Genomic DNA, 12,899 nt, shown 5'->3' with positions numbered 1-12,899 from the left:
CAAACAATTTTGATTTGTCATTGAACTCACAGGAAGCATTTTCTTAACTGGTGAGTTTTTAAATACACCTGAAAAAAAGAACCCTTAAAGATTATGACTGGGCAGTCCACTGAGAATAGCATGAAAGTATAGATTCAACAACAGAGCAGCTTCTGAAATTGCAGAATTTCAGTTTTATAAAAGAAGTGCAATTAAGGCAGAAAATGGTTGAAATTTCTTTCCACATCTTCCTTTGTGCTCTCCACTCCTGGTGCACTTTAACAAATCTCTCACAATATATTACTAGCTTCTTCTGCCCATGCACATAATTTCTCTGTAGTGTGATCCCGTAGGTTAGTGGATTTGGCCAGCAATTATCATTACAACTGTGTTTGATAGATTTCATTGCGATAATCTGTTGCCATGAAGAAAATAACTTTCAGAGGCTTTTCCCTTCACTCATTCCTATTCCAGGTCCCTGCCCATTGCATGCAAGTTAATATTTAAAGTGATAAGGTGCCAGCAATTTGTTAAGTACCTAAAGAATGGGTTTATGTATAATGACTACAGGTTACATAATTAGAGCATCATATTTCATTTGCTTGTTAATTTCCCAAAAAATTGTAGGAAAGAAAGGAATGTTATGCATTTGAATGAAATGCTCCTAAATATATTATATATGCCTCCACAGTCAAAATATAGAAATTAGTAATAAATCTCTGTTTACTTGATCTCATTTCTAATGCTTCTTTTTTTCATATTAATAGGAATTGCACTTTGCAAATCAGCTAGTCTTTAATATCTCTGATTTTTCAAGTTGCCCCACAAAGCTCTTTAATAAAAAAAGGCTCAAAGATGTATTTTTAAGCTATTTATATCAGATGGCTGGCTGGTCACAGCATAAGGGTAATTTCCTTAAATGTGGTACAAAAACAAGCTGTGGGAAGTCCTGGAGTCCAACTGTTGGCAACAGAAAAACTTTGGCTTCTGAGGCTGGCCAGGATGATTCCCATGGTTCCCCAATAATGAGCCTCATACAATAGCACCACCAAAAATATTTAACCTTTAATATTTCAAGGCCAGGGTACAAACCAATCTGCATGGGCTGCCTGAAATTTTTGAGAAAATTAAATTCTCTATGTAAGGCTGATTCTTTATTTAGCCACATACTGATCTCCCCTTTATCATAGCTCCAGGACAAATAATGCAATTTTTACCATAATATTTTCTGAAGCAATATGTAGTTGATAGTCAATATTGACTCATGTGGTAAAAAGATACCAAAGCATGAATAGTTATAGGAAAAGAAAAAGCAGAAATTAAGAACTGCCTTTGTAAGTGAGCCACTCAGTTTTATTGGGAATTAATGCTACAATCAGGAAGACTCCAATCAATAGTAAATTAAGGGGATTATAACAGTGTATGGGGGAAACAATATGGATACCTTGAAAATAAATTACCACACCTTAGCTACCTTTCTTAGTTGAGTTTTATTTTGATAAACAGCATCTCTCTGATCCCTGCAAATGTTATGCTATGCAACATAAAAGGAAGATATGATCTCTGTCCAAAAAAATAAAAGTCTGAAGGAAGATGGTTTACACCATTCTCTTTGGATAGAAAATACACAAGGTTTTCAGACACTGCAGTTTTTAACATAACATTTAATCAATTGCAAAGCTGTGTGCTTTCATATGTAAGTCTCAGCAATGGGCAGGAATCCTCAAATATGCCTGTAGATATATAAAACCAGCATACATCAACATTCTTCACTGCTTTAACTTCCCACTTGATTAGTCAAGTGGCCCTCAGAGTATCTGCATGTGCTGTTATTTACTACTGCCTACTTCATTTTCTCCTATTTTAATTTTGGACAGGGCAGTGATTTGTCCTGGATGAGCACACCGGTACAAAAATCTCAGGGCTGACATTTACAACCTATTGGTAGCAGTATAACAAATTACCAAGAGGCAGCAACTCATCAAGCGTGGGCTGCCCAACTATGGTGTAGTACAACTTAGTTCCAAGCATCAATGAAGGATGGTTATGCTAATTTGTATTTTCCTACAGTAGAGCAAGTGAAGAATGTACAGGCAATCAATTAACAATAGCTACTGTGTCTCAGCTAATGGGGGGCAACCTATTAAACTGACATAATTCATTGTGCATTTGAGCCTTTAATGAAAAGTGGCCCACCTCAAGAGGATGTCTCCTAAGCATTTCTCATGTTGCCTTTTTGTTTTTATTATGGATTAGCCAAGGAAGCTACCAGCAGTCTCATCACACTTCTGCCCTTTCTCAATAATCCAAGGTACTAAAGTCTCTACAAAAACCCAGTCTGGGAATTTTTACCCTCTTCCCACAGTTCTTTAACTGCTAAAAGAAAGAAAAATCAGTCTCATGAATTTGTAACCATGGCTCAAAGCCTCTGCAAAGTAGAATCTGCTTTAAAGGTTAGATCCTGTAATGAATTTCTGAATTTCCAAGATAACTGAAAAAACCCAGTGTTCTTATAGGTTAAGTGGTTTCACATCCATGTATTTTTCAAAACATGTACATAAACATCCTGTACGTCCTGTAGACATTTCAGCAGATCCCTAAATTCTCTATAACAACATTCTCAGTTTAACACTAGGAATTACAGATCATCAGTAATACTTCATACTGCAAAAAGAGAACTTGCTTCTCAGACTAAGCATCTGTAAAACGTTTGCATGTTTGCTGTTACAATTATATGATATTTAAGATCAAAGTCATAGATTGGACAAGCATAATTCATGTCCTTTACAAACCCTTTAAAATATAGGTAATATCAAAGATTCCTTTGACTGCTCTCAAATATAGACAGTCTTAGACAGATATACTTGTCAAGCAATTTATAAATGTTTTTACCAAACTTCTGAATTTTGCTCAGGAGGCTAAGGCAGATCATTGTAAATATGCAGTTCAATTGTAAAACTGAAATTGCTTCATGCTATTCTTCTTCCATGTTTCCATGCTTAACTCCTCCTTAAGGATATGTGGCTCTTTCACCACAGATGTTCTGCTATAGATTTCAGTCCAGTATTTTGAGTACCCTATTTCTATCCAAAGATGATCATAACTGCATTTACACTAACACATGATAAATCTTTGAAAACAGGAAGGATTTGAATGGTCAGAGAGATGGGACAGTCAGGGCTGGAAATATTAATTTTCTGTATAAGGAACTTAGTACTTTGCAGAAGCAAATCCAGTTTCTGAATTTTCACTGCCAATAGGATAGAAAAGATTTATACTGCATTGCATCAAATGCCCTGGGTAAAATTATTAATAATATAATATATAATATTAATAATAATAATATATAAAATATTAATGTAATAAGGAACAATTAATTTGAAACCAATGTACCTTGCTGCAACTATATATAGTTACACTTTTATTAGTGTAGATGATAATCAGAACTCGACCCTTTCAACTTCACCTGAATCTGTTAGAAGCCAGATGCACCATGAAGTTTTCCATTTAAAAGCCAATGGGGTTCTTCCTGGAATGATATTATGCCCCTGACTTCCTGTTTCCTTTAAAACCACATTAAAGTTAATGTAGCTCATTACTAATGATATAGTCCAAATAACAGCAAATTGAGTCAAACACATATTTATAACTGTATTAAAAAAAACAAAAAGTAATTAAGTTAATGACCACAAAATTTGTTTGCAGAAATTTGGGTTAATATTCCACCAAGTGTTTCAGTTTCTATCAACACATTCAGCGATTTTGATAACCTTTTTGGCCTTTCCTAAGGGACATTTTGGGCATAAGAACATCATAAAAAAACCAGTAACAGCTGAATTATTGTTCTGAAGTGTTTGAATTAAATAATAGCAGAATTGGGAAAATACTTACGCTCCACAAAGTAAGAGCTCGCATCAATCTTCCAGATAATTTGACCACGGTGAGAGCCATTGACACCACGGTTCTTGTAGTCCAAAAAGTTTTCTGACAAGACCTCATCTATAAACAAAGAAGATAGGTCTCAGTAAGTGCCTGTTATGACAACATGCACAGCAGAGAGTCAGGCTAAAAATACACCTTTGGCTTGACAGAACATCTTAGAGTTACTAGAGAGCTTGGCATGACACGTTGAGAAATCAGATTTATCATTCATTTATATAATTTAAAAGATCAGCCAAGGCAGCTGAAGCAGCAACCCAGGATGGGCTAGGCCATGGGCTCATTGCTCCAGCTTCAGTGGGATGAAATGGAATTCATATCTGTGCTCTGACAAAGCCAAAGCCACAATCTCTACCTGCAGAGACCAGCCAGAAACCTCCTGGGCTTTTCCTTTTAGCGATAACACCAGTTTTAATTTTAAAAAAGATTTGTACAAATGTGCTTTAACCAACTCAGCCTAACTTGCTATGGAAGAAATCCTGGGTGGGGGCTGAGACTCAGTTCTGAAGACAATTATGTTAATTATTAGTTGAATTAAAAGTGAGAAAAAAATGTGAATCACTCAATCTGACATTAAAATACTTCAGTTGTAAATACTGTGAAGAATTGGCTTTGTTTCAAGAAGAAAATGAAGATAATACCATATAACAAGGGACACTGCACCTGAGTACACAGGGATGGTGTGACCAACTGCAAAACAGAAGAGGTAGCCCAACAAACAAAGCTGAGAAATCCAAAGATTTTCACAATAGTTTAATAAAGGAGACTCAATTGAAGGAAACTGCACTTTCACTGAAAGAAGAAAGCAGCAAAAAAGTGTCAATATTGTCCCATTGGCTTTACAAAGTCATGGTCTCAAAGGAGGAAGGTGTGTACCAACATTGAAGTCTTTGGTGTTACTCTCTTGAGGGATTACAACAGAAACCCTTCTAATGAGGTCATTAACAATTGCAGTGGATAATTATAAATAGCAATGCTATCTACAATAAATTTTCCCTTTGCTGACTTGCTAATTATCAGGAATTATTTCACCAGCTGTGTTTCATGCTCTGTTTTGAAGTACATCTCTGCTGTAATCCTTCACTAGCAAAATCCTCTGGTATTAGTTCTGTTCTCGCTTCATAGTTGATTATGTCTTCTTTAAAAATCTCAAATTATACATTTCTAAAGAAAGCAAGTAAGTATACAACTCTTATTCTACGAGCACGGGTTGACTTACGAACACCTTTAGTAAAAGACAGTCCTGGATATACATTATCAAGGAACATGCATATCATTCTGTGGAAGTAGGAACATTATATACTTGTGAGAAGACTTAAACCTGTCTCTTTTGCTTTGGTAGGGAAAACACTTTATATTTAAAGGTGAGCATGCATGAAATGTTGCACTGAGCTGGAGCCTGGGAACCCTGCCTGGCTCTCATGCTGATGGGGCAGAGAGAGTATCCATCAATTTCCAGCATGCTGCTCATTGGCTTCAGAACTTGTGATGTTTATTTGTCATATTTAGTTCCTTTAAGCTGCTGGAGATCCTCCAACACCTGTCATGTTGTGATGATGCATGAGTAATTACCGTCCCTCAAGATATACTGTTTTTAAAATACCATGCTTCTTTAAGGAGGCTCTGCTGAGCTGGCCTGGATGGTTTTGGTTAAGAAACTGCAGGCATTTTAGGCCAGAGTTTACTGGCACAGGAGATCCCATAATCAGCTTTAAAATACCGTGTTCATAGGCAGTATCTGTGGGGACCAGCTGGCACTTCCACTGCTGCTGCTTCCTGCAGCTGGCACAAAGGCAGTGTGAACTCTGCCACACACAACCCCACTAATTTGACAGTGGTGTTGATATATGCCCATACCCAATCTAAATCCCCATCCCCATTGCAAGCTGAGCAATGGGGACGAACCAGAAAACCCTTTCCTCTATTTTGCTGAAAAAGTGTAGGAAGCCTGGAAAACTAGGCTGAGAAGAAGGGCCACTATCTATCTGCATGTTCAAGGTAGAAGACCATGGGAAGGGAAGGACAAGCAAGCCAGTCTATGGCTACAGCTGACAGGTGAGACCACAGGAAATCTGGAACAAGCTGCTCCCACTGAGTAACACCTGCACACTGCCTCCTGCCATGGAGACAACAGACACAGGCATGTGGGAAGCATCCAGAGAAAAGCAGGTCCCCAGGGAAGGGATACATATGTGAAGCTAGTCATGTGCACATGGTTTATGGACAGTAGCCACTGATGGAATACAGGCTTAGACATCAGAAAGGATAATTTAATATGAGCTTATGGAGCTCTGCAATATGCAGAGCACCCAGCAGGAGCAGTGAAGCCTTTAAATATAAAACAGTTTGTATACAAGACATATTTACAAATGTCATGATTTAAAAATCCAAAATGTAGGTTGCTCTCACAGTTAGTTTCAACCCTGTCTGTCTCTTTTAAAAGAGATAAATCCCTAATTCCAAAGAAATAAAAATTATTTTTTAGTTTAGTAGAAATTTATGTTCATTGGAATTTTTAAGCCAGAAAAATTTTATCTCTAGAAGAATACATTCAGGTCCAAAAGGGAAGTCTTGCTCTTTCAGTTTTTGAAGGTATGTATTTTTGGAAGGTGAGAGATAAGAAAGCAATATCCTCTGGCAAGTTAAAAATAGCAGTAATTGAAACTCATCAGGAGGTTGGAATGTATGAATATGCCTGGTCCACCCGTTTTAATTGGCAAGTAACACTATTCCAGGCATGCTATTCCCTGAACACACACATTATGCATGTAGCACATTGACAAAGAAAATTGTGCATGTGAAATACAATGCTGTTTAGTGCAGTATGTGCATATGTATGCACATGTGTACGTATGTACATGTATTTATCGACATTCATGCCATAGGTAAGTGAATAGATGGTACGGTATGCTATGCTATGCTATGAAGAAAGATTATGTGCACAGGAAAACTAATTTTATTTCCTGTTTCTATTGAGAATCCCCATAACAAAGGAACTGACCTTTAAAACATGTTGCATCTTAATTCCCAAAGGTAAATGGTGAAATACTTCATTTCACCTCTGCACAAAATGAAGAGCAGAGTTAGTGCTGTTCCCTTTCATATATTTCAGGCAGCAGCTAATGCCTTCTGACATTTTTCCAATGAAGCATCGTAATGCATCTCCCTCCCGCTATTTTTGAAATGCGATTAACCTTTAAACTAGCTATATGCTTCCTCTGCATAGCTTGGGTTTGGCCCTGCTTGGCCAAAAAGCAAATACTTTGCAATTGCTCTCAGGTCTGTGGCTTCATTTCCCTGGGCAGTAGACAGCTTAATAATTAAGGATTAAAATGGGGGAGTATTTGGGATGTGCTGCACTTTGAACATTGTTAGTTGCTCCTGGAGCTAGAGCTGGGGATGGTGAGGGTGTCTAAGATGGGGAACCAGCGGGCATTGCTCTCTGCCCTCCTGCCCTTGGGCATGCAGAAGTGCCGGCTGCCTCTTGCTTGAGAGGGGACGTGGCTGCAGACCTACAAGGCTTTGCTGGGACAGGAGCAGCAGCTGCCACAGACCTCCCACGGGCCCCCTAGAGGAAACAGGGAAGGTGATGCACGACCAGGAGCCAAGTAGCCCGGATCCAAAGAGCAGTCAGAGAGACCAAGGCACACTAGCAGCAAATGACAGCAAGTGCTTTGGGAACCAGCAGCAATCTGATGGACTGCCTCTCCTCACCAAACCAGACATTGCCATGCAAAGCCTTTTACTGCTAAAAATATTCTGTGCTGTCACTTCCATGCTGAGCATCCCAATATACTTCACAAGCACTAAGAGAGATAAAGAAGCATGGCCACCAAAGAAAGTTATCTTTCAGATGAAAGAGAGAATCCAATTGACAAAAAGCATGCTGTTCTTCAGAGGAATTAGGGAAAATGTTGATAAAGGCCACCCCACAAAAAGATCTGTGAATAATCTAATGGGGACTTCAAGTGCTGTCAGCAGCCTACACTAAACAGACAGGATCTCAGCATTTGGAAGTTTGTCTGAAATTCCCACAGAGAAGCAACCAGATAGTCAATACATCTTCCTCAGAAGGACCGATGGAGTTTAAATTACAAATAGCTGAGTGACCCTTCTGGTCTGTTTGGTTTTACTTAGGAGTCAGAAATTGAAAACAAACTTCCCCTTCTCATACAGTATTTTGCTGATATATATGACTAGCCCATCTTTTCACATTCTCAAAGACTAACAGCTATGAAATTTAGAATAACATGTGCTGCTTTCAAAGAAGCAAATAATTAACATGAGACAGGAATACAATGTCAGATAGGTTCCTGAACTTGATACAATATTACAGTCTCTTATGCATCACTGATTTGATTTAACACTACATACTACAACACTGGCTTCCTGTAGATGTAATGCAATTATGGCACAAAAATAAAAGCTACACTTCATGTCTTGATCCCTTCTGAAAAGGAAATGCTGTTCTTCTGAAATTGCATAAGGATTTCTAGTCTTCAGCTAAATAAATCTGTGTTAGTTTGAAATTTAGAAGTGCTTTTGGTCAATATGTATGTCTGTATTATGACATACGATGATAGTGAGCAAAATGCTTTTAAAAATAATTTTCTGTACAAAGAGGCAGAGCTCTGGTTGATCAGTTTTGCAACTATCATGGAAAGCTCCAGGAAAGAGATTTTGTAAATCACAGAATCAATTAGGTAGAAAAAGACCTCTGAGATCATCGAGTCCAACCCATGCCCTAACACCACCTTGACAACCACACCACTGCACTGAGTGCCACATCCAGTCTTGCCTTAAACACCTCCAGGGTCAGTGACTCCACCAGCTCCCTGAGCAGCCCATTCCAATATCTAATCACCCTGTCGAGGAGGAAATTCCTCCTAAAGTCCAACCTAAACCTCCCCTGGAGCAGCTTGATACTGCGTTCTCTAATCCTACTGCTGGTTGCCTGGGAGAAGAGGCTGGGCCCCACCTGGCTACAATCTCCAGGTAGTTAGAGGGAGTGATAATGTCTTCCCTAAGCCTCCTCCACACTAAACATCCCCAGCTCCCTCAGATGCTCTTCATAGGACATGTGCTCCAGACCCTTCATAAAGTATCAACAAAATAAAATTATCTTGCAAAATAATAATAGAAGGGGGGAGCCATAAACTAAGCTTCATATTTCTGATGTTTATTCTCTTACCATCCAATCTATCACTTGATGAAAACCACAAAATTACGACAAAAGCCTTTGCAATGCACAAGTGAAGCTTTTAGTGATTTGTATCAGGTCATGAAAGTCTTTCCTTTCACAATCTTTTAGCATCGCAAAACCCAGCCCTTGGAAGCTGTTCTTCCAAAGAGCAGTCATTCTGCAGAAGAGAAACTATTAATGAGAAACATATGATGAAGATGCATAGCCCAATTTCTTATTTACAAAGATGCCACATTAAAAAAAACAAATAGTTTGAAACATTTCCATTGACTTCAGCTGCTGTGTATTAAGCTCCAGTGTGGACTGGAACTTCACTGTTAATTCATTTGCCAATTTCTGCTGCAGACAATTAATCTACTACAATTTACAGTTAAAATCCCTCCTTCTATAACTTCTTAGGGAGAAGAGTTCTGGAAAAGAAGGGCCCAAACCTCCACTGGCGCTGCAAACTCAATTCTCAGTCTAAGAGTTTTGCATATGCTTTTTTCAAGTGCATGAATGGTTCTATTTTAATACCACAAAAATTTGCCCCTTGCCCAGCTATTGGAAGGGAGAAATGTGAACAATGTGTGGAGAAGAGCAGTATGAGGAAGACATGGCAAGAGAAGGACGAAAGGAAAGTAGAAAGAAAGTTAAACTGTAACAAAATGGGGAGTGAGTTGGCAAAGTTAGAACAAAGCTTGGTCACAGATGGCAGAAGATGGTGGCTGTAAATAAAACTGTTCCAGGTACATTTGAAAAGCAGGCATGGTGGATTTCAAACATGAAGCAGAAAGAATTACGCATTAAACCCAAATGACATGTCAGCCACTCCCAGAACCAAGGAGTCTCAACTTTCAGCAAAACACTTTTATCTTTGAACATCTAGCTGACTTTCAGAGCTGCTTATCACCCTTTACCACTCCAGCACCCTCCAAATTACTGCTGGGAGATAACATTCTCATTTTTCACTACACAAACAGCAACTAAAAATGCAAATGATTAGCCATTACAGAGGCCCTATTAAATCTTACCAATGATATGCCTGTGGGTTTTCAGGAGGCTCTGGATGAACTGTTGATCTGGTTCTTCCTCACTTGCACTTGAGCTAACCACACAGAATTTGAGCTACTTATTCACAAGTAATGACATCCAGTTTGCAGAAAGAACTGAAGATGGGAGGGAGGAACCCAAACAAGGATGATCCTGACTTCCCCAGTGCATACTGATGTAAGGTACGGAAGAATTTTGTTTTTAATATAAAAACAAAGTTCTCACAGTCAATGGAAGCCTCCCCATTGACTACAGCGCAATTTGGAAAATGAGGATTAGGTCAAAGCAGTGCAGCCATGCAATCTGATAGAAAATTTTAAAATAAGACATGCTGCTGGCCCAAGGCAGTGTGAAGACAAAATATAAAGGGACATTGGAAGATCTGAAATGTGAACGAGGATGACATTTTTCCACCTTAACAATGTTCATTAATGGCGGGAGATAATTTTTAGGATTTGAAAAATGGATTTAGAGAAGTTTTGAAAGACATAAAAGCAAACAGTAAATTAGACTGGAGGTTGTGATCTGATAAAGCAGTAGAAAAAAAAAAATCCAAACAACTCAGATGTGTACAATGAAGCACCATAGTGTAAAGAACCTCTTGAGAATCTGCATTGATTTTATCTGAAAAATGGTATTCAGTTATAAACTTATTACATAGTGAAAGATCTCCAGTAAAGAAAAAAAATGCCTTCAGGGCTGGAGAGATCAACAGATGAGAAAGATTACAAAAGCTAAATGTATACACAGTCATTACAGTAGTTGTGGAAGGCAGCATGGGAATATTCCAGTGTTATAAGCAGTGCAATGTGTTATAAACACTAAGGAATGGGAAGGCTTTAGTTCTAAACCAGAAAACTAAGAGAAGAAAAACATATGCTGAACCTTCAAAATCCACATGGCTGGCTTGACAACCTCTCCAAAACAAATCTTTGTGTTTTAAGCCTTATCCTGCCAAGAATTTTATGCCTTTTCTGTCCACTGTTTGAATCATGATTGATTCTATTCAGTCAATGGTCTGAATGTGCTGCATCGAATATGCTTCTTTTGCAGGACTGAGGCCAAAATCTGTGATTTGGTGCACCAATATCCCCAACTGATTTATTCCAAAATATTTTAGGAGGTGATCACTACTGAGTTCACTGTGAGTCTGGGCTATACAGCAATATGGGTCATCCTTGCACAGCACAGAGGCAGATTTATCCACAGGCATAAGTATCCTAGAAATCACTGAGAAGGTATGAGGATGCAGTACTCCCTGTCTGCATTATTTCCCCCTCCTGATATTCAGCATGAATAGTTGCAATGGAAAACTCTTTTCTACCCATCCACTTAGAAAAATGTTCATAAGGGCTGTTATTTTATGGAGAAGTAATACATGAATATGGGAATCCTTGACACATAGTAAACACCTCTACCACATATTAAATATATTTAAGGAAAAGAAGTGGCACAAATGACAGCCGAACCTTGGAAGCAGTGAAAGGGAAGATATGTCAGAAGCCATATGTGTTGGGGATATTCAGAAACCCTTGCATTTAAGTGTTGACTGTATCTACTTGTAAAGGGGTGAATCAGATGCAAAAGCCAACTGTGTTCATGTCACAGTTGGTGGGTCTGTAAACAGCATATCCAGATTTTGTCTGGCTGAAAGGGTGCAGATACAGAACTGAGAAAGGCAAAAAATGACTCAGCCTGATAAATCACTCTCACTGGATCGAAGAGCAGCCAGGTGAAGGCGAACCAGATTGGAACAAAGAACTGATATCATTGCACTAATATATCTGCCAAGGCCTGTGATACCTGCTCCTCTGACACTTTTTGTTCCTGAAATAAATTGTGCTGTGCCTAGTGAAAGCTGCCTGGCCACTGGGAACCTTTGTTGATGTTTCACAGAGGGAGCAGAATTGCAGGTGTCCAGCAAAGCTTAACTTGCTGAGGTGATCACAGCCAGCCCTAGTTGCCATCCCCAGCCTGGCAAGAGACCCAACTACAAGATGACCTACTGAGGTAGAGCCCCAAGACCACAGTGAAATTCTCTTCCAAAGGCCATAAAAGGATTGGAAAGATGGGTGAACCCCAGACACAACAAATCCAAGTATCAACAAAATTTACTCTAAGCAGACACATTGTGAAGAGTTTTGTTTTATAGATGGCTGTACCTGAAGTATAGAGGTGGAGCAACCATCCCAACACTGAGAGAGAGAGCCTAATCAGGGATTAGACCCATAACAAAGACACTCACAACTCCCAGTGTTATATGCACATTGCTGTTTCTAATATTTTACATCTCTGCTGGCAACACTGACACACTCTCTGCTTGTATGTATTGGATGTTTGGTAAAAAAGCTGCACAAACAAGTTCTGTCCAAGTTCGATGGCAGGAAAAATGTACATTTTTCCACTTGTCTCAGTGAGCAAAACAGCAACACAGGCCATGTAAATCTAAATCAATCCAGAGAATATTTAAACAAATGTTCAAATGTCTATTAACCAATAATTATTAGATTTATCAGATTATGGTGAATTGCCTTTCTGGGGGAGAAATAACACAGCAGGATGAAACAGGAGAAAAAAGGTTGTAAAGTTGAACTTCAGTCACTAATCAGGTGAAGACATTTCTACTTATATAAATTTGAGAGGAACTACCCTGGAAAAAGCCAGCTATGGACAGGAAATTGGACCCTCCAAGATTTGTGTACAAAGATATTTTTAATAAATAGCCTTTAATAATGGAAGGAGGGAG

General features: G+C 38.7%; 1 protein-coding gene across 5 annotated transcripts in view; it reads right to left on the bottom strand.

Moving 5' to 3' along the window:
- Positions 1-12,899, bottom strand: part of HECW1 (HECT, C2 and WW domain containing E3 ubiquitin protein ligase 1) — a 263,533-nt gene that overhangs the window by 146,680 nt on the left and 103,954 nt on the right. For all 5 annotated transcript variants that reach the window (XM_015618822.2, XM_015618819.3, XM_015618820.2 and 2 more), the window contains one exon: positions 3,871-3,978. In XM_015618822.2, the coding sequence (XP_015474308.1) occupies positions 3,871-3,978 (108 nt within the window). The remainder of the gene's footprint in view (positions 1-3,870; positions 3,979-12,899) is intronic.

This window comes from Parus major, chromosome 2 (assembly GCF_001522545.3).
Source record: "Parus major isolate Abel chromosome 2, Parus_major1.1, whole genome shotgun sequence".
NCBI classification, from domain to species: Eukaryota; Metazoa; Chordata; class Aves; order Passeriformes; family Paridae; genus Parus; species Parus major.
Note: the sequence above shows the minus strand (reverse complement) of the source record. Positions and strands in the feature narration are given on the sequence as shown.